The sequence below is a fragment of the Enoplosus armatus genome, chromosome 5, assembly GCF_043641665.1.
Source record: "Enoplosus armatus isolate fEnoArm2 chromosome 5, fEnoArm2.hap1, whole genome shotgun sequence".
Classification (NCBI taxonomy): Eukaryota; Metazoa; Chordata; class Actinopteri; order Centrarchiformes; family Enoplosidae; genus Enoplosus; species Enoplosus armatus.
In genome coordinates, this window is record NC_092184.1 from 17668892 (window position 1) to 17696862 (window position 27971).

General features: G+C 41.1%; 1 protein-coding gene across 1 annotated transcript in view; it reads right to left on the minus strand.

Annotated features, from left to right (window-relative positions):
* Positions 1–27971, minus strand: part of dync2h1 (dynein cytoplasmic 2 heavy chain 1) — a 102157-nt gene that overhangs the window by 52570 nt on the left and 21616 nt on the right. The window contains exons 37-68 of the mRNA XM_070905187.1: positions 27773–27955; positions 27176–27399; positions 26692–26807; positions 23586–23785; positions 23251–23382; positions 22657–22789; positions 22302–22509; positions 22051–22180; positions 21754–21909; positions 21222–21481; positions 19880–20126; positions 19453–19604; positions 19149–19293; positions 17974–18100; positions 15496–15642; positions 13758–13882; positions 13199–13447; positions 12771–12879; positions 12043–12156; positions 11435–11577; positions 10898–10979; positions 10346–10506; positions 9811–9948; positions 7030–7143; positions 6702–6862; positions 5543–5666; positions 5275–5396; positions 5055–5141; positions 3876–4002; positions 2600–2741; positions 1656–1765; positions 492–590 (exon numbers count right to left, since the gene is read on the minus strand). Of these exons, the coding sequence (XP_070761288.1) occupies positions 492–590; positions 1656–1765; positions 2600–2741; positions 3876–4002; positions 5055–5141; positions 5275–5396; positions 5543–5666; positions 6702–6862; positions 7030–7143; positions 9811–9948; positions 10346–10506; positions 10898–10979; positions 11435–11577; positions 12043–12156; positions 12771–12879; positions 13199–13447; positions 13758–13882; positions 15496–15642; positions 17974–18100; positions 19149–19293; positions 19453–19604; positions 19880–20126; positions 21222–21481; positions 21754–21909; positions 22051–22180; positions 22302–22509; positions 22657–22789; positions 23251–23382; positions 23586–23785; positions 26692–26807; positions 27176–27399; positions 27773–27955 (4767 nt within the window). The remainder of the gene's footprint in view (positions 1–491; positions 591–1655; positions 1766–2599; positions 2742–3875; positions 4003–5054; positions 5142–5274; positions 5397–5542; positions 5667–6701; positions 6863–7029; positions 7144–9810; positions 9949–10345; positions 10507–10897; positions 10980–11434; positions 11578–12042; positions 12157–12770; positions 12880–13198; positions 13448–13757; positions 13883–15495; positions 15643–17973; positions 18101–19148; positions 19294–19452; positions 19605–19879; positions 20127–21221; positions 21482–21753; positions 21910–22050; positions 22181–22301; positions 22510–22656; positions 22790–23250; positions 23383–23585; positions 23786–26691; positions 26808–27175; positions 27400–27772; positions 27956–27971) is intronic.

Below are 27971 nucleotides of genomic sequence, written 5' to 3' on the forward strand. Positions count from 1 at the left end.
ACTAATTTTGCAATTACTAACTCATAATTAGTAAGTAATGAGTAATATAGTCCAACATTGATTAAGGTAATCATATAATTTGTTAAAATCAACAACTGGACAGATCGAGGAGGAAGGTAAAGGTGGTTTTATCATACGCTCTGTCAAATTGTGGTGGCAACTACATGATAAGAGTATACACTAATGGACTTAAAATAGACTTGGATTCATCAGACAGGAAGAAAAAGATCAATCAAGGGCATCTAAGGAAACACTTCAAATAAATGTTCGACAGTAATTGCTTTACAGGCTCCTGCAGTCATAAAAGTTACCTCACTCATAGGTTAGATGTAGGGTTGATTGATTTGAACATATCACCAGTGTGTGTGTGTGTGTGTGTGTGTGTGTGTGTGTGTGTGTGTGTGTGAAAATGAGTTGCAACGGAATAGTTAAGGACCTCTATTGTGTGTCCTTTATAAAATATGTGTGTGTGTGATTGTGAGTGTGTTTACCTGTTGGTTGATAACCTCTAGTCTGTGCTGTTTGAGATGTGTGCATAGCCACTCTGTAGCTCGGGATGACGGGTCGATCAGGAATGGACAGGCCACACTCTGAGTATAGAACAATGATAAAGAACTGTGTTTGAGGTTACATTGCTTTGGGATAGTTTTACTTTGAAAGAGGCTCAGTTACTGAGGAAAAGGAGGTGTGGAGGTGTGTGTGTGTGTGTGTGTGTGTGTGTGTGTGTGTGTGTGTGTGTGTGTGTGTGTGTGTGTGTGTGCGCGCGCGCGTTTTCCGTCCTGTCTCATTGCTGTCATGCTTATCGCCCAGCATCACTCCCATGCCAGATAAAGGAATGAAGTCCACCACCCTCCTTTCATCCTGTGCTCTTCTCTTTCATGGTCTCTTGCTCAAGGATTCTCTTTCTCGAACCATCTCAAACTTGTTTATTTGTCTGTTTATTCCCCCCAGAGTTCTTTTACTCTGCGTACGTATAGAAGTAACCCTGGTCTATTTTCTTTGTTGCTTTGTGTGTGTGTGTGTGTGTCATGGACATCCACACATATATCCCATCTGTCTATTTAATAGTCAGCAACTAACCCAGCATAAACATTTACTACTATTACTGAAGTATTTTTCTAAATACACTGCAATTTCCTATATATACACACACAGAAACACAAGCACAAACTTGTCAGTGAGACACACACAGAGACAGTGAAAGAAACAGAGAGGCTAAACTAAACTAAGTGTGAGCTATAAGGATGAATTATGGAACAACTTCTTACCCGTAACTTGAGTGCATTTATCTGAAGGCAGCAATGGTAAAAACAACACACAAACACAATACAGACAAATGGAGGACAGATGAATGGCAACAAGGGAAGAATTTTTGATATGACTATTGTTACAAGTAAATGCTGTAGTTATATTGTACTTTGATTTAGTTTAGAAAGTGCATTCAATGCAGAGACAAAGACTTATTGTAAGCTGATATAAAAACATTTAATAACTTCAGCCTAAAAATAACGAAAAGAACTGGGCAGAGAAAAACAAGATAGATTTTGGTGATTAAATTGCATCCTTCTGTGTCAAAGCAGATTTGTAATCAAGGGAATTAAAACAAAAGCAGAGAGATTAACAAGGTTTGACAGAGAGGCAAATGAATGTCTAACCTGTAGTATTACAAGTGCATTCTCCATGGAGAGGTCATCAGAAGGCAGCCCTTGACTCTTCCAGATCAACTGCTCACTCTCCGAGCACAGGAATGACCGCAAGTCAAACTCTGATACAAACACACACAACATAAATGCACACATGCTTATTCGTTGCCTTTATATTTGCTCACTCAAGGGAGTGTTGGTCATTTTAATCAAACCCCAGATACCTCAGTTACTGGACCCTCCAACAGCCACTAGGACAACAACTCCCAATTTAACAATAGTGTCTAAACACATTATACACTTTAAGTGGAGTCACTAAGTAATCTTGACAACCAACTTGTGGAGAAGCCATTCAATGGACATGAGGATTTAGATGCAATAGTGGACCTTAACTGTTTAGGATTTAGATGCACATCTGAAACCGTTTGGGAAAGAGGTTGCCAGGCCTAATTATATGGTCAGAGCTATTAATGACACAACAATTAGTGCTGGAAGAGACTTTGCACACATTTAAAGGTTCATTTGTGTGGATGGAATATTAATGTCTGAATAGACAGCTGATAAACGAGGGTGATTACGCTTGGCATCTGAGAAATGAAATCCAGAAAGTGCTGAAAAACTCTTCTGTAGTGCAATTCTTAATGAGTGAGTGTGAGTATTTTTTCTTTTTTAAGTACTTTTTAAGTTACTCGCATGATGGAAAATAAAGACAAAATACCAACATGATTAGGAAGTTAGGTAGTTAATTGCATAATTTTAACACTATGCACTTTCAGAATTATTTAATCAGCACTAATATATAGTAGACCCAGGACCTTGAAAGTATTGCATATGTACCATATGTATCAACACAGTGAATTGTCATAGTCGTGTGTTTGTGTAGGCTGTTTAATATAGGAGTTGGCATATCCTGGTACTAGTGTGTTGGCCTTTAGTATTAGAAGGAGTATATCTACTTTGTAGTCCAGATTGAGCCATCCATGTCTCCAGACAGTGTCTTCTACGGTCTTCAGGAGCAGCAGACAGATAGGTGATGAAGGCTGCAGCAAGCATAGCCCTCATAGGGAGCGTGTCCAACTCGTTCTTTATCTCAGACATCTGACAGACAGAGAGACACAGGGAGAAACAAAAACAGAGATAGAGGACGGGGATGGGTAGACAGACAGGTAGGTGATTAGGGTGAAAAAAGCATGGAAAGAGAAAGACAAGAGAGGGAAGGGCAACATGGGGATTGGGAGGATTCAGAGGGAAGAATGTAATGAAGGTTGAGATGAAAGAAGAGAAAGATAGAAGAAAAATAAAAAAAAGAAAGGTAAGTAACCGTAAACCCATCTCAGAGCTCCAAATAATCCTCAAATGTCTGCACTGATTCTGAGAAGAACACAAGATAGAAATAACCCACAAATGTAGGAACACACTTGGTCATTATGAGCTAAAGTGACATTACTGCTGTAATTTCTAGGATGATCAGGATTCCTTTGAGGTAGTCTAGGAGCATGTCAGGGGATCAACAAATGCACAAACACATGTTAGACTTAGACTTTATTCATCCCACAGCGGGGAAAGACAGAAAGGTGAAAGGTGTTTAGCTAATAACCATGCATTGGGTTTAATTGTCAAGCCTCATGGCCCCTGAATGCCCACATCTTTGAGGCTGCAGGTTTTCAGGACTATATCATCTCTGGTCTACTGTATCAATACTGGCAAACATCCTGCCACATTCTACACATAAACTCAAAATGTGTGTCTATTTCTGCACCACTTACTCTGTAGTCGAGTACCCCTCTCTCTATGTGGTTCTCCCTTCCCTTAAAAAACTTAAACAACTTAGAGGCATTAACATATAGTAAACCACAACTACTGCATAGTGTTAGGGATGGGCAGTGTGTGTGTATGTGTGAGTATATGGAAATACGTGAGTTGAGAGTAAACTGGCTCTTCGGTGCGGGCCTTGAGGGAGGCAGTGAGTGTGAGGGTGTATGTGCAAGTGTGTATGTCAGGAAGAGATTGAGTGTTTTAATTAAGGTGCAGACAGATGCTGTAGAGAGGAGTAAAAACAGCCAGAAGGGACTCAAGACAGCAGGATACATCCCCGTCACATACACACACACACTCACACTCACACTCACACACCTCCTGTTGCTCTTACATGGTAAATGAGCCCCTTTCTTAGTAAATGTGTATAACCTCCCACACCAATACACACATCAACACTCTCATGCATCAAACTACCTGTGCATTCCACCGCGTGTGTTCTCCGTCCAGTTGCGATATGAGCTGCTGGGCCGCAGTAATCGTGTCCTGAGCTTTTGTCACCTCAGCCTCCAACTTAGCTGCCTCTGTAGTATAACACTGAAACCTGAGGAAAGAGTAAGAAGGAGGAAAAGAGATACACGTGTTTGATATGGGATCTATGTTAATTTCTAAGACTGATATTCTGAAATTTGTTTAATCTCTAAAGATACATTAAATTGATCGTAAACATTTAAAAAATTCTCTGATGTATAATCTATGTAGCTGCTTCCATGCCATTGAAAGTACAAAACAAATATGTATGCATGTCATGGAATTTTACATACAATACAGTGTGATGTGAGGTGAGGCGAGGTGAGGCACCAAGAAAGTATGGAAGGAGAGGGGGAGAGGAAAGGAATGGCCAGTGCAAGCAAGAAATCTTTCAGTTCAATGCACACAGTTAAGAGCTGATTGTAACGAACAGGGATGGACAAGAAGATAAATGGCAGGACAGACAGCAAGAGAGCAAAGGTTGAAGATGTTGGAGGAAAGAGCAGCAGAGAGAGCATAAGGACTCAGTGACACATGCAGTGTGAAGTTCACCTCTGTTGAACTATGACCTGATACGTAGTGAGACTGGCCAATGTCCAGCCAATTTAAAAGAGGGTGGCAAAGACCTGCCCTTCAGGCATTATTGATTGTTTGTATCCTTGTTTATATAACTACATGGTGGAAGAATACAAGCAGCAGAGAAGGAGGGATGTTGCATGGCTGGCAGTGAGTGAAAAGGAAGGCAACTACAAAAAAGTATATAATTTCTCAATTGTGGAATGCTATTGTTAGCCTGCTAGCTGAGATACCTCCAGAAGCATATTGTTCGCTGCATTATTTCCAGCCATACTTTTCACTATAGCGTAGAAATAAAATTTGCTTTGCCAGTTCTGGTCTGACCACACCATAAGACAGAATGAGCAAGTTCTTGACTTGATGATTGCATCTGTTTGTTTCTTTTTTTTCTTATCTTAGTCAACTTGAAGTCTTATGGTTTATTACAAAAACATTACATGGGTAATTTATGACAATGTAACGACCATAATATTTTTTACAGGTGAAATACAGTAGAAATGGAAAGATCAAAGGCAGGAAGAATAGATGGAAAGTTGGAAGGAGGCATACTTCTCTTTCAACTCATTGACTTTGGCTCCAACAGAGTTGAGCTGGTCCTCCAGCTTATTCTTCCTATTCTCTGTTTTCCTCAGGTTTCTGGACACACACACACGCACACACACAAAACACAGTAAGGTATCTCATGTGTGTCTATATTTATCATGAAGAGTGTGTCTATGCGTACCATCGTGGTGTTTGTGTGTGTGTGTGTGTGTGTGTGTGTGCCTACTCCAGTAGTCCGGCCTGCTCTCTCTCCAGTGGCTCTATCCTCTCTCGGACGTGGGAGTATTGGACATTGGCTTTGACCCAGGCAGCTAGAGGTGCAGCTGCTGCACTTGCACGCTTTGCATTCTGACCATAAAAACAACAGCATCACAGAAACAACTCAGTTATAGCCACAATACCATCTTCTTCAGCCAGCAGAAAAATAAACAAGGGGTTAATAACATCCAACAACCACACATCTAATTCTCATTCTGCTATCGTGACTAGCTGACCTTGGGATCGAAGGAGGCCTTGTTCCTGTTGAGCAGCTCTTCCACACTCTGGCGAATCTCAGGGGTGATGTTCCTGGCCTCAAATGTAGCTATGTCCTCCCTCACGCCACGCTTAGCCAGAAAGCTACAGAAAAAATGGGAAAGGAAAAAAACACAAGGAAGAGAGAGAGATGTGGACATGAGAAGGAGACAAATAAAGCAGTGGGGAAAAAAAGAGAGGCACACAGACAATATGTTGTGAGTGAGAGTTTGATGTTACATGTCATGGCAAGAAAGCAAAGTGACGACATGATAGAGAGACAGATGATTAGAGAGAGACATAGAATTAAGTGAATTTTTATCTAGAAAATGAGGAAGTTAATGTTAATTCAAGCCTAAAATGATGAGACTTAAAGATTTTCATCTCTAATTGAGCACAATCAATTGCAACGTATTGTCTTTGTTACTCATATTCAGCAAATCCATCTCTGCCACCCCCACCCCCCCACTCCTCACTCTTTCTCAATCTCTCTCACACACACACACACACACACACACACACACACACACACACACACACACACACACACACACACCCCACATTCACTCAATGTCTTTGTTACTTGCAGTACTCAGAGTGGAGTTCACTCACCCAATTAATACGAGTCATTAGCAGGGCAGAACATTTTTTGTCTGTCTGATCCCCTCTGAAGGTGGCAAAAGCTAATTTAAATCTACATTAAAACATAAACGAATTGACACAGTAATGCAGCATACATATGTGAGTACATGAGATGCACACACAAATACGTATTTTGACATATTTATCTGAAATTAATGGTTTGGGTTTTTTATTACAATTTATTCTTTCACAGATAGTGCTAAAGTTATCACATTTCTTCATGTTAACCCAGGTATAAAGATTTCTTCTTCTCTCCATTCTTTCCCAGCTGTGTCAAACCTTTCCTCTTCTTCCTCTGTCCCAATCCATCCCTTAACACCCCATCACCTCCGAACACCTCTTTTTGATAACCCAAGAGGGAGATCCTCATCAGTTTAATTACTCCCAACGGGGGTAACTTTCTCTTATATCTCTCTTATATCTATCTATCCAGCCTTCTTTTTTCGTCCTTCTTCTGTCTATCCTTTTACACATTCTTCCCATCTCTTCCCCTCTCACCTCTTCATGCTGACCCAGGAGGTGTCGAAGATGCCCATCAGTCTTAGTACCCCCTCCAGGATGTCTCTGATGACGTCTGGGGGCATGCGGAGGGAGCGAATCTCAGACAGAGCTTCAGGCCTGATGTTTCCAACTGCACGCTTTGCTTCATCTACCAAAGGCTAGGGGGCCGCGATGGTAAGAAGAGAGAGGGATACAGAGATAAAGAAGGGATAAGTACAGCTGGGATGGCAAGTTTGGAAAAGGTGGAGGGCAGCTGTATGTATGTGTATTTCAGTAACTGACAGAGAATGTCATACTGACTGCACAAGTCAAGCAGACAACTTACCTGTACTTCCTTCAGCTCATCATCTATTTTGGCCTTTCGCTCTTCAATCTTGGACACTTCTTGGGCCATCTTCCCTTTTATCTTTTCCATTTCTGTCTTCTGGTCACTGGCATTCTGAATAATCAAAAAGATCATGTGATGTTTGTTGTGTTGGGCTGAAAAAACTGTCAAATGTTTCAAATTCTGAAACAGAAGAATATTATATACAGTATTCAACTTGCTATTCCCCAAGGAAACGTGACCTAAGACCTAGAGATAGTGCAACTTATTTCAATCTAAACAACCTTTTAAAATGTAAATGAGTCTCTTTTTTAGTATTTCAATCCTGAGATATGTCAGACAGTCCCAGTCCTCCTCTGAGTGAAGATGAAAGATTTGGTTTCGGAACAGTCAGAATAAGACACAGGGATGAACGTTTGGCAGCATCGTTTTCCAACACTTCCTCCCTCTCACCTCTATATCCCAAGAATCTATCCATCTTATCACATATCACCCTCACCCAAAGCTAATCTCTTAATTGACTGTTTCCCATCCTTCGAATTCTCCCCTTGTCAAGCCTTGACCCCTTCCTATATACCACACATTATCATTATTCCCTCGCCAAATCTTTTTTTCCTTCCTCCTCCACTGCTTCCTACTCCGAATGTTTCCATCTTCCCCAAGCCTCTATCACTCTTCCACCTAGCTTGTTTCAACTCTTCATCTCTTTGCCCCAGTCTTCCTCCTTCTTTTTTTCCCTCCCTGCTGCCTCCATCTCTACAGGAGACATGGTTACTGCAGCCCAAAGGGATGAGTCTAGTCGTTAATTATCACTCTGCAAACTGACTCTGCTGACAGTTTTTCCTTCTCTTGTTTCTTCCCTCTCTCTCCTTCCCTCCATCTCACACAGAAGATTCCCCACAGTGAGGAAGACAGAAGGACATCATAACTAATGAACAGGGTTCAGCTCCATTTTCCCCCTCCATCCATCCATCTATCTATCCATCCTCCAGACAGAGGAGGAAACAATCTGTCTATGATTTATTTCAACCGAAAAAAAATCTTTGTATTTTAAACATGTGTGACATGTGCTGCAATTGACAGTTTGAATGGCGTTGCCAACTGAGATCTACCACAGTACACCAAATTGGTTGTTCTCAAGCAAGCTAATGTGACTGTAGCTTATTGTGGTGACCAACAAAGTTAACCTAACAATGGCAAAACAAATCATGCAACTGCAAAAGGAAAGACAATCGGGATCTAATTGAGCTAGAGAGAGCTACTGATGTATGATGGAGCTCCAAGTCAGCATCTGTAAATAAAACACTGCAGCTATTTGATCTGAGTCTGGCTGAGTTTTCAGAAGAAAGTGGACAGGAAAAGTTAGAATCATGCGAGCCGCGGCCTCCTTACTGCCTGGATCCGCAACATTTGGTGAACTTCAGCAGCTGAGGATCCCGAGCAAAGGGTTTGGCATATCCATCACAGAAGCTGAATACTCATACAACAGATTAGATGCAAAATGGATGCGGGACAAAACTATCCACCTTTAATGGAAGTGCTTGACAAGTGTCCAGCAGAGATTTTCCCCAATGTCAGTGCACTGCTAAGGGGTATTGTAACCCTGCAAATGACATCATGTACAGTGGAGAGACTTTTCTCAACAACAAATCTGATAAAAACAAGACTGAGAGCCTCAATGTCAACATCTCGCCTGAACAATTTTACCCTTTTGTCTTTTGAACCGGAACTGTCAAACTATGATGAAATCATATCTATCCTCAACAAGAAGCCCTGACGTCTACGCCTCGTCCTGTTGGCCTAATTATGGATTAATATGACCCCAGGAAGACATCAAAGGTAGGCCTAATTTTTTATTTTTGCTGTATTCAATTTGTCAGGCTGTTGTCATTGAAGCCTGTTGTGTGTTTTGGCATCATACCAAAATAGTGATGACATGGAAGGTGGTTGTGAATGTTGTGTCTTTGGCTGTGCATTGCAGATGTATTAAATAACATGGCTTGGCTTTGATGCTTAATACTATATGCAGTCGCTGTGTGTGAAGCTGTTTTTACTGTCCCTACATCTGCTATGGGGTGCTTCAGATTCAGAACATTGTGTCTTGTTGTAGTAACTGAACAGAGTGCATTGGTTTGATTTTTAGGGCTGTTGAGGGATGTCAGTATGATGCGTAGCAGAACACCTTTGCACTTGTAATGTACCGTATATTGAGCTCTTTATGGAATTAATTGTGTGGCCCATCCACTTTTATTCAGGCGCAGCTGCAATTTCATTTCTGGCTACGCCACTGATCAAGAGATAGAAAAACACTGGATGAGACGTCACAGAACAAACAGATGCACGCACACACACACACACAAACTAAATAAATAGTGTCTTCACTGCAGGGGAGACATCGCTGTGGGAAATCCAGAAAAAGTTGCTTGTATAATACAATGCAGATGAGGAGAGGACGAGTGAAGGGGAGAGAGTCAAAGATAAGATATGAAACTGTGAGGGGGAGAGGAGAGGAGAGAAGAGAGGATAAGAGAATAGAAGAGAAGAGAAGAGAAGAGAAGAGAAGAGAGGATAAGAGAAGAGAAGAGAAGAGAAGAGAGCAGAACAGAAGAGGGCCAGCAGGGAGGAGGGCCGCAGTGAGAGTTGAGATGAGGATATATGCAACTTGGAGGAGACATGAAACCCTGCAAAACCTCTGTCCTGCCTGCCACTGAGTGTCAAAGTTACACACTGGAATACACACAGTCACAAACAAACATACATACACACACACAGCACACACACCTGCATGGAGGTGGTGATTTCCTGCAGGGCAGAATCTGCCTCATGTTGTTTAGTCTTCAGCAGTGCACTCTGCTCTGCAGCCCGCCTCTTCAACTCATCGACCAATGCCTTAGCTTCGTTTAGCTTAGACACCCCTGCCTGCAGACACAAGTAGTCAATCATAACATGTGAGACATGAAATATGAGTCCGATGTATGAGCCAAAACAAACAAACCTAGAAAATTAAACTAAAACAAGTTCAGTGTGCTGACTTACAGACACTGCATTTGCGATTGGAAATGTTCAGTAATTAATAAATCAAGACTGTTGTACATAGAAATAAGGGTTTATCAGTGCTCAACATGCTAAACAATATACTTTTACTTTTATATTTTGAGGTACACAAAAACTCATCAAACCTGGCTACTTTTTTTGTCTTTGGCTGTCTACCAAATGAGCTTGTGGAAAACAATCAAACAAACACCTGGTGTGAGCATTTTTCCATGCATCTTAGTTCTTTGTGTATATGGAGCTTGAACTATAGCTGATATTGTACCTGCAGATGCTGTTGTCTCGTGGTGAGCTGGCTCTGCTTCCGACTATATAATGCAGTGTAAACATGAAGAAAGGCCATGTACTGGCTGGGTGTTGCACCATGTTCTCTACATGACTCATGGACCATCAGGAATGAACGGCATAGGTCTCCCTGAGCAAACCCTGCTGGGAGCAGAGCATGAAGAAGCTTGTGAGCACAAACTGGTTTAAATTTAGGAAGTCAGTTTCATAACATACAACACAGCAAAAAATAATATTATCCTTTGAGTAACTACTCTATACACTGATTCAAATGCACTTAGCCAAAAAAAAAATATTTTCAGCTTTTTGAAGTTACAGTACTAGTAAGATTGTAATTGTGATAACTGGAAGACTGTAAGATTAAATTAAATGTCTACAAACCACATCCACAGAAGAGTAGTACAATTAGAATTGGGGAAATGACAGGGATGAACTACAAAAATTACACAGTCACACAATTCAAATTGTTATCTAATCAAAATTGGTCATTTTCTAAATAATTACAGACTTTCGCCCGTACATGTGCTCCTACCTGAGCTTTTCCCCTTTGTGGCCTTCTCTCTTTCATTCTCCTCCCCTCCTCCTTCTGTCTTTGTCAGCAGCAGCTCGGGAATCTGACACGGTAAAGGTTTACACACACCAGATGTGAAATGTAGATAGAAAACATCGATGCATGCGTTACAAACTTTCTTCTCTCACCTGCTTTTTAAAAATAAAGTATCAAGTTTTCAATTTCAAATTTCAGGTACCACAGGTAAGCAAATTTACTTCTTAAGGCCTGTAGCGATAGGGTCAATATTGGCTCTGGAGCCACTGGATGCTGGTAAAGCATACAAATATGCATGGGGCTACAGCAGAGCAGCTGTTAGCCTGCCAGAAACATTATTAAAGTCTGGGCTACACAAGTCTGTCTTTTCAATCTTTCCTGGCATATGTAAATCTCCATACTCAACACTTAGCCAGAATCATTGATCTTTAATACTGGTGTGAACCTTACCAGCAATTGCTGATTTAATATCTGTTTAATAGTGTGTCACTGTTATTGTTGTCGTCCTCTTCCTCCACTAACCTTCTTCATGCTGCTTTCAGACCATCCCTCCATCCACTGGACAGAACACTTGCGGTAGAAAGCTGGGTTGCTCTCACAGTTGATGGTGAAGTTGGAGTTGGAGCAGTCCATGATCAGAACAATGTGGAGGTTATGCTGGATCCCTAAGGGAGTGTGATACACAAAGAATAGCAAAATAGTTGGGTAACAAAACAGTGGAGGAGTTGATCACAAAATGCAGTTTGAGACACAGCAAATGAGAGGGAAACAGACAGTGAGTGGCAATGTGAAGACAGGCACTACTTTTTGTGTCACTGATATTGTCCCTTTCAGCTTGTACCTCCCTGACAGAGGTGGATAGTGAAGGTGAGCAGGGAGCTCTTTAGTGGGTTTACTTTGACAATAATAGAGCTATTGATTTGATTATCTAGCAGCCTCATCCTCAGTGACACTACACTATTTCTACAGTACACACACCACTGCATAGCAGGGAGGAATAAAGTCAGATACTGTACAATCACAGAAGAAAACAGAAAGAACAATCAGTGGAAAGAAATGACACATGTAGTAGACTTTTACAGTAATGACAGACAGAGGGACTCTGCTGTTGATAAATAAACAGTACTGACTATAGGAAAAATAGTTGTAGAGTGGTCCGCTGAATCCATCCTGGGAAGCAGCATCTTTGAGGGAGGAAAGGAGAGGCTCCAATTCTTCTGGGGTGTACAGACCTGGAACTTCACCTGAAACATAACACACACAAACACAATCAGAAAGTTGATCCATGTTTCCTTACACACTAGCTCTTAGAAGAAACTTAATATAAGATAGTAAGGCCTGAACCGGCTTTATATGTAGAACTTAAGGGAATAGTTTGGCATTTTGGAAAATACATGTGCTCACTAGAGTGTTGTCTTCACTTGAGGTTGCCAGGCAACCAGCAGAGACTCCAGGAAGTCAGCAGTGAAACCACGTTTTTACACTTCAGTTTGTGTACAGATTAAACAAACAAGATTTAACTTGTTAATTATTGAGCTTTAGAGGTGCTGGTAGGCAGATTTTGTTACCTGTGGACGGAGCCAAGCTAGCTATTTCCTCCTGTTGCCAGTCTTTATGCTAAGCTAAGCTAACCAACTCCTGGTTCCAGCTACATATTTAGAGTGGTATCAATCCAATTTAACTCTCCGCAAGAAAGCAAATAAGCGTATTCCATGACTAAATATCACTTACATTAACCTAGTCCAAATTCTAACCTTAACCCTAAAAAGAAGTTGTAACCCCTTCAAGTCCAACAAGTCAAATCAATTCTCATAAAAATGGAAGTCATGGAAAACAAACACACAAACACAATACACACCAGATGACAGCAGGCTGTTGACCATCTCTAAGAAAGCTGGGTGAACAAACTGATAGTCCTCCAACAGTAGAACCACCTGTTGGCCCTCCAGACCAGCCAGCTGCATCACCTACACGTAACACATACAGTAGACATCCATCACACATACACATAAGTTCGATATACATATAAACACGACACATTACAGCTAGACTGATGCCAAAGTTTAATCTGTGCATTTACGATTTAATTGCTATGTACAGATGCCACTCAACAATCAATTTGGCAATTTAAATATGAAAAAATATCTGTATATCTAAGTGTTGATGGGAAGACAATTAAAAAGCTTGCCAGTACAATGCAATTATCTCCAAGTGCATTCTGCAAAAGTGATTAGCTTGGCACAAAGTGAAACAATCGAGCCAATAAAAAAGACGATCCACTCTTACCGTCTTGAGATCATTGCTGAAATGCTTGAGAGTATAACCACGGGAGATTTTGGGCGTGAACAATGTGTATCCAAGCATATGTGACACCAGGCACGTGGCTGTGTGCCGACCCACTCCACTCCGGCCCGCCAGAAGCAGAGAGCCACCGGGTCGGCTCAGGACACGATCCACCCTGGAGACAAAGTCACACACTTCCCAGAACAGGAGCAGATCCAGCTCCCTGTTATCTCGACTATACAGCACTACTCCCTGGAGGAAGTGAAGGGAGGAACACACACAGGTGAGGAGCTGCACCACAGACACTCAAATACAAATACAGATACAATGAATAAAAATAAGAACAAAGACAAAGAAACACAACCACATGAATGAGACACGAAGATAAAAGCAGCAGCTGATATAAGACGCAGAAGTATTCAGATCCTTAAATTAATAAGGTAAAGTGCCAATACCACCAGTGTAAAAATACGTGCATTCAAGATTTTACTTTAGTTTTATCAGCATAAATATCAATAGCACACACACACACCACACCAGACAACAGTTCCTCACTGTGTACCTTCTGTATAACTTGTTTTAGGTCAGCAGAATCCAGGCGTCCCAGTTGTTTACCATGAGGAGGTAGAGACTGGCCTGGAGCCATTATAGCCCCTTCAGAGGCTCCCCATGTCACATAGAAACCATCTGCACACAGGAGGAAATATTACAGACTGTTAGTAACACGCCAGCATATGTGCACATAGAGGCTGTCTTCAGAAATGAGACAAAATACACAAAACAATGAGCATAGCAAAAGGCAGAAATGTCACAAAAACAAACTAATATCAGTCAAATACATGTGAAAATTAGATAAGAATGTGTGTCTGCATGTTAAACCTGTGCAAAAGGCATTTTGATTTGTTTTAAAATCCCACAGACATACCAGATGTAGAGAAGTAGGCAGGTGTTTATTTTGCATGCAGACTACACTTTTGGCCACAGTTTGGAAGAGGCATTTCTCACTAAGGCTACACCAGCCTTCAGCTGATCTCTCACAGCTTAGATATAAATGCAGAGTGCTTATGTTTATATTCAGCAGTCAAGGCAATGCCTTGGCAATAGGTTGGTGGAGAAGGATGTGCAGTATGACAGGGATGTTCAAGAAAAAAAGCTGTCTCACTTGCAAGGTACTGCTCTGTCTCTGCAATCATTGCCAGATGCCACATTCTGAGATATTGCAGTTCTGTGTCTCTTAGTCAACTGGTGTTATCAGTATGCTCCTCCAATGACGTGAAGTTTAAACTTATGGTGAGTTGTTTCTTGGTATGACACTGTGGCTGGAAGCCCACTTTGGATGTTGATGTGATGAGAATATTTTATCCTTTAGGCCTCTGCCTCTCTAGTGTCTTTAGTCTAACTGTCAGCACTGTAAGCCTTTGTTTAGCAGTTTCAAGGGGCTTGATTATAGATATGTCAGTGTGTTTATTCAGCAGTCAGGACTTGTTCTTGATCATTACACCTCTCAGAGTTGAGCCAGCTTTCTTTGCATGCTTTTAAAACTGGCCTCCAATATTAGTTTGAAAACTGGCTATGGCTTGCTCTTGCCAGCATTTGCCAGGTACTGCTGTGCAGATCATTACCAAGCACAATAGTATTACTACCACAGTGTGTGCGTTTGTATGTAAGGAGGGTGGGATCTGTATTTATTTTTTACTCTCGTTCCTCTTAGGGTCCAAAGGGGACCTCCTGTATAGTGTGGACAACACTAGAAAACATTCTAGTATAACACTTGATTCTTGTATGACTTTGTTCTCATTTATCTCACACTAGGAGTTGGCAGGCAAGTGTGGCATTGGAGTCTAGCCAGCCCCAACCAGGATTTAAAACCAGTGGCCAACATCTCACACCTGCTAGGAATACAAATGTTATTACCTGTGGGTGAGACTATGTTCTTGATCAGTGAGTGAAAAACATTGTTATGTGTGGGTTTTTTGTTTACAATTTCAAGTGGTTTGGAGCAGACAAACCAATTGAAAAGAAGAAAGTCTTTATCCAAGTCATGCTGGTTTAAAATAAGCAAACAGACCATTAGCTGAGAAAGTGCCATAAATGCAGAACCGAGCAGATCAAATATTACTTTTATTCAGACATGAGTGGCTACCTGAAAATTGCATTAAGTAGTCAATCTGTTAGGGAATCGTTCCTGCTTTGCACTAATGTTGGGCTTTTGAATCCATCTGAGCCTGCAAACACTTGTTCTATGTGTATGTAGATTTGAATGAAGGTGTATGTCAGTGAGAATAGAGCTCATCTCATACCAGTCATGTTGTCTAGAGCATCAGATCCCCAGTCTCCCCTTATGATGGAGGATAGGATGTTATCAAAGGTGTGAAGGTCTTTGGAGGAAACTAGCCGGTCTCTGAACAGCCTCCTGGCCTCATATGCTACCACCTCCAACACGCTGTCTGTCACATTAGATTGAGCTAAAAAGGAATAAATGAGATAAATAATAAATAAATAATACCCAACAGGATATCTCAAGACATGCACATGCTTGCATTTACACACAAGATGAGATCTGTTGATTTTGTTTGAATATTTGTTTCTAATCAGAACTTTGATACAACATCCAGCACAAAGACTGACTAAAAAAGGTGATTACATACAAACTTCAATGAATCATCTGAAATTATATTTCTCACTTACACCATAACACATACAATGAGCATTTTGTAGTCTGTCCATATCTGTCATAGCTGTTTAAGTTTCAAAAAGGGCAGACACAGACACAGCACAGTATTTACACTATGACTCAGGCCCCAACATGAGTCAAAGGGCTGTTTTTGGCGAGATCAGGCATGACAAAAGCACCTCCAAGGGTGAGACTAAATTTACTAAATTCCCCCGAGAATCAACAGAGTGCTGCAAGATAAAAAGAGAGGGCTATAGGGACAAGCCAGAATCGTGGTCTCATAGGCCTCTGGCTTCAACGGTGTCTGTCACATTATATTGAAAGAGCTGAAGAAGAGAGTCAAACAGAGACACAGTTGACACTCCAGGGTTTTCCTAGCATATTAAATTTTAAAGACCACTAAGGAAAAGAAGACACTGTGCCAAGTTGCCATGCTAAACATTTTCTATGCCTATGGCTTTCAAATGATTTCCCTGCCCAAAACCCACCTCAGTGGTGATTCTACCACCTGAGCCAGTAAAGACAATAAAGCCTGACTGATTATGGATTTTTTAGGAAGGTACTGATATTAATATTTGAGAATTAAAACAATGTGTTAACAATTTTTATGTTTTAATAAAAACACATAATATAGACAAACAATTTTGATAATAATCCCTTAAATTTGGTTATTAGAATTGTGACCAAGTGTTGAAAAACTTGTCCATGCTCTTTGGTGGACAGCCTAAATTAATTGAACACAAAATTAAATTGAATGTAATTTTGTGTTATTTATTGGCTGACATATCCATTTTTATATCTGTGATAAGCTTAAATTGGCTGATGATATCATAAATTACCCCCTTCTCGTTTACATGGGGAATACACAACTAAGCTTGGTCTTGGGCACAAATTCAAAGTTAGTGTCATCTCTGTTATTGGGATTAATTTCTGTGTTTAAGTCTAAATTTCTTTTGAATTTAACAATTTTTGGGCCACTTGGGGGAAAACAAGTTGTGAACACAGCATTGACATATCATCACCTTTAAAGTTGAAAAGCAAGAGCAATGAGAGTGAACCACAACAAGAAATTTACAGACCGGACAGCTAAGCAATGAAACTCGCTCTAAAACTCTGTACAGCCGAGGGGCGCTGCAAATTTGAGTGATATTTCTCTGTAGGTTCATCAGTATGAGCACAACCTCATACACATTGTCACATTGTTTTCATGTCGTCATACATTGTTATTGTAAAACATTGGTTACAGCCACTTTAAATTTCTACAAGTTATGACGTTTTGTTAAGATATTCATTGTGATCACATGCACACTCAAACTCACCACAAACATCAACACAGTCACACAAAAAGAATGAAGACGGGGGAGGGGGGGGAGGGGGGTTACATACCAAGAAGAAGGTAAGCAGCAAGAGGGGAAAGAGGGAGAAAGAAGTTAAAAATGATGAGCATAGGAAAAGTGAAGTTTGTCCGCTGACGTGTTTAATTAAAATAAATGATTTGACTCACTATCACAGCAGGAACACATTGCAGAAGGAGAGAAAGAGTGACAGAGGAAGAGATGAAAGGACAGCAAAGGGAGAGGATGATAAAAGAGGAGGAGACAGACAAGTGACAGAGAGGAAGTGAGGAAAGAGAGGAGAGAGAAGGGAAGGAGAGAGGGATCGAATGAAGAAAAAGGTGAGAGTTGAAGACAGTAGCTCTGAGCTAAAAGGATACTGACAAGAAACTAAGCCATCTGGAGCTGTCTTTTTGATTCTGGCATCAAAACTGACAGAGTTATTAATGCTTTATGTTCCTCAGCGGCAGCAAAATTATTCTACGTGAGGACTCTGAGGAATTAGTAGAAAATCCAACTTTCTGTTTTTGTTTGCGTATAGCAGTGCCTCTGGAAATGTGGGTAAAAAAAAGTCCCTTAAGGGCCATGGGTCTGATTCTTGAGGGTTCCCTATTCACAACAGTGATATTTTTACGAGTCTGGGTCCCAATGAAAGTTCTTACTTGTTCCTTAACTTAGCGAAGATTTGAGCGTGCCTGGTTATTATACCAATCTTATTCCTGTCAAAAAAAATATGTGTTCAAACACACATATTAATACCGTATGTGTGCATTCTTGCATGTGTGTTTGGTTACCTGCAGTGAGGTCATATCGCATCAGGCTGAGGACCCATTCTGTGAGGATGCAGGGGGTAAATAAGTAGTGGCTGTGGTCATCCACTGTAAACTTGGCTTTCACCTGAGAGTAAAGATACACGGGGGGATAGTTGATACATACATATTTAAAGGACAAAATTCATTGGCAATTGACGATATGCTGAATGTATGATTAAATTTACAGTAATTCACCAAAATAAGTTCCTTTATATGTCTGTTTCATCAGCATAAACGGCATCAAACATGAGACAGATGTTTAACCTCTGAAAGCACAATTTGTGTGTCCATATCCATAGTTGCAATTTGGAACTTTCCATATGGGGCTTTATTCACTGACAGCCTGTTCCTGTACAATGTCCCAGACAGAATACAACAACTGTCCTGCAGAACTCTATCTAACACTCTATATATATATATATATATATTGTAGTTTGGTTGAAAAAATATACCAACAGAAATGAGAAATGTTTGCTGTGTCAGCCAACCTTTACATACAGCACACATTTTGGTGGCAAGTAACCCCTGAGAGACAACAAACAAGTGTATCAAATTATTACTTGAAAGTGTCACATAATCAATTATGTAAGTGTGATTCAGAGTAAGATGCCTAAAAAAATGATGAGGTTAAATATGAAGCCACACATGATAATGGAATTGATTTCTATCAACCGTAAATGTACAAAGTTCATTCTGACATTTTCACCATCCAATCTCATTCTGGACTACAGTGTTGTGCTATACATAATAATATAATAATAATATAATACTCAATATATGTACCTGTTCTATAAACCGTCAACTTGCAATAGTTATCTAAAAATCTGGTGTGCTTTCCAAAACGCTGCTCAACCAAAACCCTGGAATTCAAAGAAGGGCCATTTGTTTTTAAAGCATACAAGGGCCTGGGAAGTGCTATTGTGGTGCAAATGTGAGAAGTGGTTTCTTCCTGATCACATTCATCAGTCAGTGTTCAGCCTGTGTGTGCTTTTCTTCTTCACAACCAATGTGGAATCACTAAAATTCCAATCAGAGTCTCCAATTAAATGTTTATGTTTTCAATATCTCAGACAAGACTGTGTTGCAACAAAAACAAATGTGAACATGAATGAACACCCTGTCCAAGTCAATACCTGCTCATAGAGCTGCACAAGAGACCCAGCCAGCTGGTGTGTTTTCCCTGTGTTGGCCCAGGATGCCTGGCTGCCCAGGCTGTGCTGGAGAACTGGCTGCAGGTATGCTGAGTAGATAGTCTGCAGCTGCTCCCTGTCTGGATAGCTAAAAGCAGAGGCAAAGAAGCAGAGACACAGATGGATGCAGGGAAATAAAAGGAGAGGGGGTCAGAGTCAGGGTGAGAGGGAGACCAACAGCGAAACAGAAAAACAGAGAGAGATGAGGGGTGATGTTGGGGAAATAAAATATTTGCACCATACTTACTCTATAGTGCAGATACGAACTATAGATGAGAAGCGGGAGGTGAGCGAATGGCTCCCTACAGAACCCCCTGTTGACATGGAGGCCACCACCTGGATGTTCTCAAGACTCACCCACTCCAGATTTTCATCATAGAATCCCTTATATGTCAAAACCTGGAGGAAAGGCGGGGAGAGAAAGAGCTCAAAGATATAATTAAGAAGATGGAAGAAATAGGAGTTGAAAGAAAGCGAGACATTTATCAAAGGGCTCAAAAAGTCTTTAAGAGAGATTCCAAGTACTTTACATGGAAGTCCTCACTGGTGTGATCAGAACCCGTATCAAAGTCTGAGCTGAGGGTGGACATTGGGATTGAAACTACTTTTTTTTTTACTGCATCATCCATTCACTAATCAGTATCTGTGTCTTTTGGTTTATGTGTTCTCTCTACCTGTTGTAGGAAAGCAGTGAGGTTGCTGGTCCCCCATTTGTCAGGTTTGGGTAGGTTGATGTCTTTTAGATAGAGCACCAGGTTCTCGCAGTCTTTGGGTCTGAAGACTCGACCAGTGTTAGAGCTGAGCAACAGGCAAGTCTGACCGAGCTTCTGTAGGACATGGCGAGATGAGGTCTGGGCACTGCAGTGAACCACAGCGACTTGGGTGGATCGCAGCCGAGAGAAGGCGTAGCGCAGGAGCATGCTAGACAGAAAACAATACATAGAGATAAAAAGGTCACGAAACACACAGCCACTTCTTTTTTAGAAAGTGTGAAAAGACAGGGTCTAACAGCTCCAGCCAAATAAATAAATCTTGTGACTCTTATACATCTCATATATGTTTAGGATGGTGCCAGGACTGCAGGAAAGGATCACAGGAAAAAAAGTGTGTTAGCGCTGTATTTAAGGGGGCTACTTGGCATCTAGAGAGCAACGTTTGTCAGAACAGACCCACAGGCAAAGAGAGACATTTTGTGAGGGCGCAAACAGAGAGAGAAAATAATTGGAAAGTAAATGATGTGCATGTATGCTCCTTCCAGTGTATGTGTGGGTAGATTAATTAGAAATCAAAAGAGTAAGCTGACAAACCCAGTGCCTCATTGGCACAGTGACCTTTCAGGCGAAGTGAGGCAAGACAAGAGGACGAGAAACAGAGACATTGAGTGAGACTCAACTGGAGTGTAAAAGGCAAACTGAGTGACCCTTGTTCTTCAACCCCCTGAGGAGGGAAGCAATTACTTTGGAGGCAACGACACGTACACATACAGAAGCCCGGGCACATACATCACACACACATGCCCACGCAGATCTGATCCTTATTCTGACTTGCCAGTGCTTTTACACGAAAGGTCAAGTCTTGAATAAAAGAATCAGTGTTGATTGTGTGCCTGTGTCATTTTGAGTGTCCACATTTGAGTGCCTCTGCCTCACAATCCATAATGCACGCTCTTTCACTGTGACCTCACTAACTCTTTTTCCGCAAGCAGACCAACATGAGGTTTGCCTGGAACAGTGCCTACAGAAACACAGACTGCTACTTAATAAAATATATGAAACAATCATGGCAATGTTGTTATATTAGTGAATGTAAGATAATGTAATAGTTACTCAGAAATCACAACAATGAGTTCAATTAATTTTCAATTAATGTTTTAAAAAAGCATATATTCTTTGGTGTTTGGTTCCAGATTTTGGGTTTGCGTCTCCATATACATAATATTGCAAGTGCGTGTACAAATGGCCCCTCGTTGATGTGCAAATGTTGTTTGTGTATGCATCTCTGCATGTGTGTAATTACCCCTTTCCGCAGCCCTCTGGCCCAACCACCATGAAGGGCTGCCTGTGCTGAGCAGTGAGCCATGGGGAGAAGCAGTGCAGGCCTCTCTGCATGTCTGGAGTCTCAATAACAGGAAGTGTGTGTGTATGAGAGAGCTGCTCCAGTGAGAGACCCTCGGGACGCTGGAAGGTGTAGGCTGCTAGATGGCCATTATCAGAGTCATAGTAGGTATCTAGTGGTTTTTTGGTGTCTGGTGGGCTTTCCCTGGCCCAGCTCAGCAACTACAGAAATACAAAGAAAATAAGAGCACACATTAAAACCAGGACTGATATCTCTCTGACAAGTGGCATTACAGAAGTTCCCCACCAGGTGCACATGCTGCATAAGTACTTGAATGATGACTCATCCTTCTATTTTTTTTATCAGTTAAAGCTGAGAAGACTTACTGTAGGAAACGAGCCTTTAAGGTTGAGACATGAATAAAATTCAATCCTAAAATTAAGCAGTTCTTACAGTCGCCCTCTGCCCATACAAAAACCACAAGGGTCCTCACCTCTTTGGCAAACTCCTGTCGTGTTTTGAGGTTGAGGTTTCCTCCCAAACCTCTAAGAAGACCAACGATGAACTGACCTCTCTCTGTCACAGCGTTGATGTGTGACAGACCATTGAACACTGTACCCACCAGACTAGTCTCCACCACAAAGTCATTCTGATGAAAGGAAAGAAGAAGAGAGGAGGATACACAAGTTTGAATACAATTTGGGAATAAATGGGGTGAAACAAGTATGTAAGTGTAACAGCTTGACTGTTTTTGAGCCAGTGTGTAGAAGTTGGATAGGACAATGGTTACCTGTTTGAGGACCCAGTCCAGGGCTCGTTGGAAGTAGTCTCCCAGCCAGTTTTCAAGGTTACTGTCACACTCCTCTGGCTGACCCCTCAACCACGACTTCAACAAGGCACCCACATCAATGTCCTCATCGCTAAAGATACAAAGGGCAGGTAAAAAAATAAAAAGGTGAGACAATCTAGTTGGGAAAGATGGAATTTGGTACAAATATTAAAGACTTAAAAACACATGACTGCCTGCATAGGCTGACTGACCTGAGAAAGATCATGCCCATGCGGGATATGGTGGCTGGTGAGGCACAGCTAAGGTCGTGAGTCTCAAACAGGAAGTTAACATTGGGTCCGAACTGGATGCGTTCTCCACTGGGCATGGTTAACAGCCGATTATCGTCAAGCACAGAGTTCAGACTCTCAATCCACTCTGGGTCAATGTCGCCGTCGCACACAATCCATGAGCTCACCTCTGGAAAACACAAAAATACATATTTATACTGTAGAAACATACAGCAAGAACTTTTCCAGTTAAAGTAACTTCATCCCAGTTGTCTGTATAAGCAGGACAGACTGTTAGTGACCTATTCGCACCATTTGAGTGGTGTCTCCTTCTCACCTTGTGGTTCTCTGACCACATTCCTGGCACTATGTGTGAGGACGCCATCAGCCCATTCTCTGGTGTCCATGTCTATATGTCCCAGTAGCTGTTGTCTGGGCATGGCCTTAGGATTCATTGTGTACTGCTTTACCTACAAAAATACAGCATTAGTCAAAGATGGATGGGCAATGTACATTTATAGCTGTTGGAGCCATTTCAATGGTGGCTATTGAGTGGCGCTGTGAGTAACCACAGGAGCCTATTTAAGTGAGATACTAATTTGATTCAGGTGTGGCGCACAGGGAGGTCAATGGTTGTTGACCGTAGGCAGGTAAAGATGGAGTGTTTTTTATGTTGAGAAATGTACTTTTGTTATAGTTTTGAAAATAAATAGATTAGCATATCCAAAAAGTTAGTTTTGAAAAGTTTTTGAGAACAAAAGAGCATCCTAGGAGGAAGCATGCCATCTACACTGCAGCCACGTGTAACATCGAACTAACATCAACAATAGTATTTTGATTATAAATTCACAAGTTTCATTTTAAATTAGGTGTTATCTACAGCATGTATCGATGAATGAAAATCCAGGTAGGCGGATTGTCTCTTACTCACCACTTTGCCCGTCTTGCTGAGAGCAGCCCTGAGCATCCTCCACAGTGTAGACTTCCCCGCTCCACTTGGCCCTACGATGACGACACCCATGCGCTGTCTCAGCTGTTCATTCAGCTCCAATGCTTTCTTCAGCTACGCAGAGATGGAAAAACAGTCCGTGATTAATCGATGATGTTTCCACCATCTTTCTAACAAACTATCCAACTGTTAATGTAAAATACTTTTTGCAGTATAGCGTGATCCAAAACATTGGCTGAATACCAGTTCACATCATGAATCATGACAATAATGTGTATATTTGACAAATAAAAATAGATGTCTTCATATACACACACCTGGCTGGGTATAAGTTCAAGTCGTGCCTCCTTGTAGACTTGTTCCAGTGCATGCATTAGTATCTGGTCCTCCACATCGGTGAAATTAACCCCAGAGAAGACATCTCTGACCAGAGCATCAAACCGGGAGCTATCAGCAAACGTCAGCTTGGACATGGTGTTCAGTCTCAGTGCCTGCACCACCAGACTACTCTCCTGAACTGCATGCAGATGAAAAAGATTGATTTAATTTCCATTTCAATCTGAAATAGGATAGGCATGTAAAAAATACTTGAAAAAAGACTATATGCAGAAAGAGAAGCAAAGAAATACAGGTTTGATTCTCTTGTCCAGCCATTATTGCTTTACTCTTGCATATGGCCCCTGTTATAAAAGTGCTAATTATCAAAGCCTGTCTTGATTTAAGAGTTTGTCAATACTTTTGTTCTGTTCACCAACAATGCTGGCCTTCCCTGTAGGCACAAATGTGGAGCACAGGAGGGGGAACACTTGGCCCAACTACACATAGGGACAAACACAAGAAAACCTTGGGGACTCATCGACAGACAGGAGGTGCATGTACTATTGTGTGTGTGTGTGTGTGCATGTGTGTGTGCGGTGGACGGATAAAGGGGTGGTGGTGGAACAGAAGGATTTGAAAGAGAGAGAGGGATGGGTTCAAGAAAAGGTAGAGGGGGAAATGAAGAGAGTGATAGGGGAGAAAGTATTGAAAAGCAGAGACATGAAGGGGATATGGGGGTGAGAAACAGAGGGTGGCGAGTGAGAACGAGTGGGACGAGAGGGGCATCGACAGCCAGGTATGAGAGACAGAGCTAATGAGAGGTCAGAAGGACGGGGAAGGAGGTGGGGAAAGAGGTGCTGAAGAGGTAAACAACAGAACTCTGGAAAAACATGTTTGGGAACGAAAGAATGGAGGACAAACGTACAGACTGAAAGTGAAAAGCCCAAGGGAAGAAAAGTTTTTAAGGGGAGCATTTGGGCTAAATGTCAATTGATGGCGTGTCTGTATTAGAGGATTTAGAGGGCAAGGACAACAGCAGGTGTATAGAGAAAGTGCTGGTCAAGAGAGCCTTTGGGCGCTCAAGTACACTCATGCATAGTGTTTCTCAAACATTTAAGCATTTAAGAGATATCCACACATAGAGACACGGATTATCAAAACATTTTGTAGTGTGACCCTGTTGGGTACAGGATAAGCATCTCCAAACCAGCCGAATTTTCACTATCACCTTATCCTCTAATCCTTTTCATCAGCTCTACAGCTTTCTATCTCTCAGGTCAGACACTTACTATCAGTGCAACAGTTTCAGCACTTCTCAGGGGACACATTTTAGAGACATTTCGACCAAATGACCAGAAAGTACATTTTCAAATTATTGACATTTTGTGGAACAATTAAAACTTCATAAGTAGTAAATATAGCACAGTCAGTTTGATTTGACTGTTAAATAATGAATATGAGAATATGAGTTGTTGATAAAAAACCATATGAAGACATTAAATGTTGATGATCTTCAATTAGCTTTTGGCTGTCTGCAGCATGTTATATGACAGTATAGTAATGACTATTCTACCTTTGTGGTATATTCATTTCTGATCTGTTGAGCAGGCTATCACAAGCGACCAACAATCACATAACTCTAATGCCTTAATTGATTCAAGAGGTTTCTGAACCACTGAGCAGAATTTTCACAGATTTGTTTATCTCATCTGGTGGCTGATGTTCAAATCAACGATGACTTTATTTAGAGGTTATCACTAAAAATACTACTTCATTACCACTGAGCTTTCTGGAGGTGTTTTTGAACTAATTCAATATAACAGATTTGATGGCTGATGTCCTGCAGTCAGCTCTTAACGCATAAATTAGGTATCTGGTAATTGAATGGCCCTGTTTTTATGATGGTGATCAGAGTTATGAGGCGGTAGACTGATGTCGGCTACAGTCACCACTGGTGGGTTAGCATATCTAGATTTTAGACAAGTATTCAAATCCTCTGAAAAAGTAAAAAAGCACAAAATATGTACATATATCATATGTACAAATGTGTTAGCCTTCCCAAACTTCTCAAACTTGATTTCAACCATTGCTGCATGTAAAATGGCCGTTTAGTTATTTGTGTCGATTTGTGTTACTTGATGGACTTCTACTTTACTCGTGTATAATTTTTTCTACCTATGAAGCATGATTAAATTCTCATATTGAGTACTGAAGACATATCAAAAAGACATGAAGACTTTACACTGGGTAAATTGGGTAGAATGATTGCTCATTGATTGTGCATCCTGCTGTGTGTTTTATGCTGACAAAAGGATTACCTCACTGAGAACATTACAGTTTTTAGCAGCGCTAGACCAATAAACCACAGAGGCCGATATACCGGGGGATATTAGCTTGTTGGAGATAAACCTGTATTTTATACTGTAAAGTGTCCCACTCAGTATGAGTCTAGGTCACAGTGACAAAAAATATAATCTCAGGGTCCATATCAATATTGTTTATGTTATCGCTTTATGTTTAAAAAAATCCAGTACAGGTCAGGCTATAGTTTTTAGATATTAACATCACTAAATCACAGTCTTAGTCACTGAAAAAGATTTCTCCCTGCCTAAAACAACAAAAATGAACCTTTGCAGCAGAAGAATGAGAGCTTTCTCTTCTCTTTTTTTTGTTTTAAGTATTAGTTTTCAATCATAGTCCACACCAAACAATTTCTCTGATTAGCACAACTACAACTTCAGACAGGAAGAAGTTATCAGTGAAATCACCTGGTGTTGTGTTTGATTAGAATGACAGCCTGCCCCTTTTCCGCCCGCTATCACAGCTAGCATGTGATTGTAGATCCCAACATGTTACAGTGTATTTCAAGCGACAAACCCTGTTGCTCTGCATTTGTCACATTTGTCAAAAGCAGTTGTGTTTCTCCCAACAGAACAAATGATGGTACTGTGTATTCTTTTGGCAGCAATGAATGTGACTGGAGGTCATGGCCAAAGACACCCACTTTCTCCTAACTTTCCTATCAAGCTCCACTATTGGAAAAGTGAAAATGCCTCGCAGAAATATTGTACCTTAAAATAAAAAAATAGCCAGAGGGGGTCTTACTCTTGTCCTTGTCATGACTCCTCCTCTGTTGCTGCAGGAGACTGCCACAGGCCTTCAGCACTGTCTTCAGAGCACGCAAACCCCAGTCATAGTGCTGCTGGGGAGTCAACAGCTCCCTGGACACACAAATAAAGGCATTTTTCACATTTTCATTTTCACACATACTCACACACTCTGAATTGACTGTAGTTCTGGGTGTACTGCTAATGGGTAGGAGGTAGAGGATAACTTATCCACAAAATCAATATATTGCAATAGACTATAGTGGCAGTATAGGTAACACCCACAGCATGATTCAGTTTGGAGCACAAAAAACACCACTTAGTGAACCACACAGACAAAAAGACCAGATTGGTGAGGTCACATACTGTACATACAGTATAATTAGTAGTCTTAAGTTAATGGACAGTGTAATAAATCTGATATTCCTTCTCCCGGCAACTCAACCCCAACTGAAACCGAAAAAAGACTACACAATTTCTACCTGGCCAGGTTGAAGATTGCAACCAGTTTGCGGCCCAGTATTTCTCCATTTTTGAAGCCCTCAGAGTAGAGGATGACCTCAGCAATGAGCTCATTGTCAGGCCTGCTCATGGCCACAGGCCTGAACAGCTGCTTTAGGTTGTCTGGAAGCTTCTGTCTGCCTCCGTAGCCTTTTCCTGCTGGGTTCAGTGTGATGAACACCCCAGAGTTTGGGTCCAATTCCACCTGGACGATGAAGAGAAGAAGTCAAAGTTATTGTCATTAATAATATGTGTGTCATTCTGGCATGAATATAGACTGATTGATTGCTTGATGATTAATGACCCAACCAACTCCTCCACAACGGATGAATAAATATCTGATTGATTTATTGACATGTTGATTTGACAGAACTGAAGTTTAAAGGTAACAAACTTGCACTATGTGTGTTTAATTATGTGTGTATATAGAAGCATGTGAATTAAACAGAAAGATATAATAATTGAGAAAGAGCTGAAAAAGACAGAAAGTGGGCTTGAGAAATAGGAAGAAATTGTTTTTTGGCATCAGTACTTAGAAACATTAATGTGTTTGTCTGCATCTATTCTTATTTTCTGACCTCCTTCCCCAGCAGATCACATGTGTTCTTGTGATGTTTAAGGGAGTCTTGAATGGCCTGAATCTGCATGGAAACTGCAGACAACACTGCTTCCTCTAAGCGGTTAAACTCATCAAAGCAGCCCCATGCTCCACACTTCACCAAGCCCACAAAGATTCGTCCCATTGACTTCACATCGATACCCTGAAAAAAAGACAGA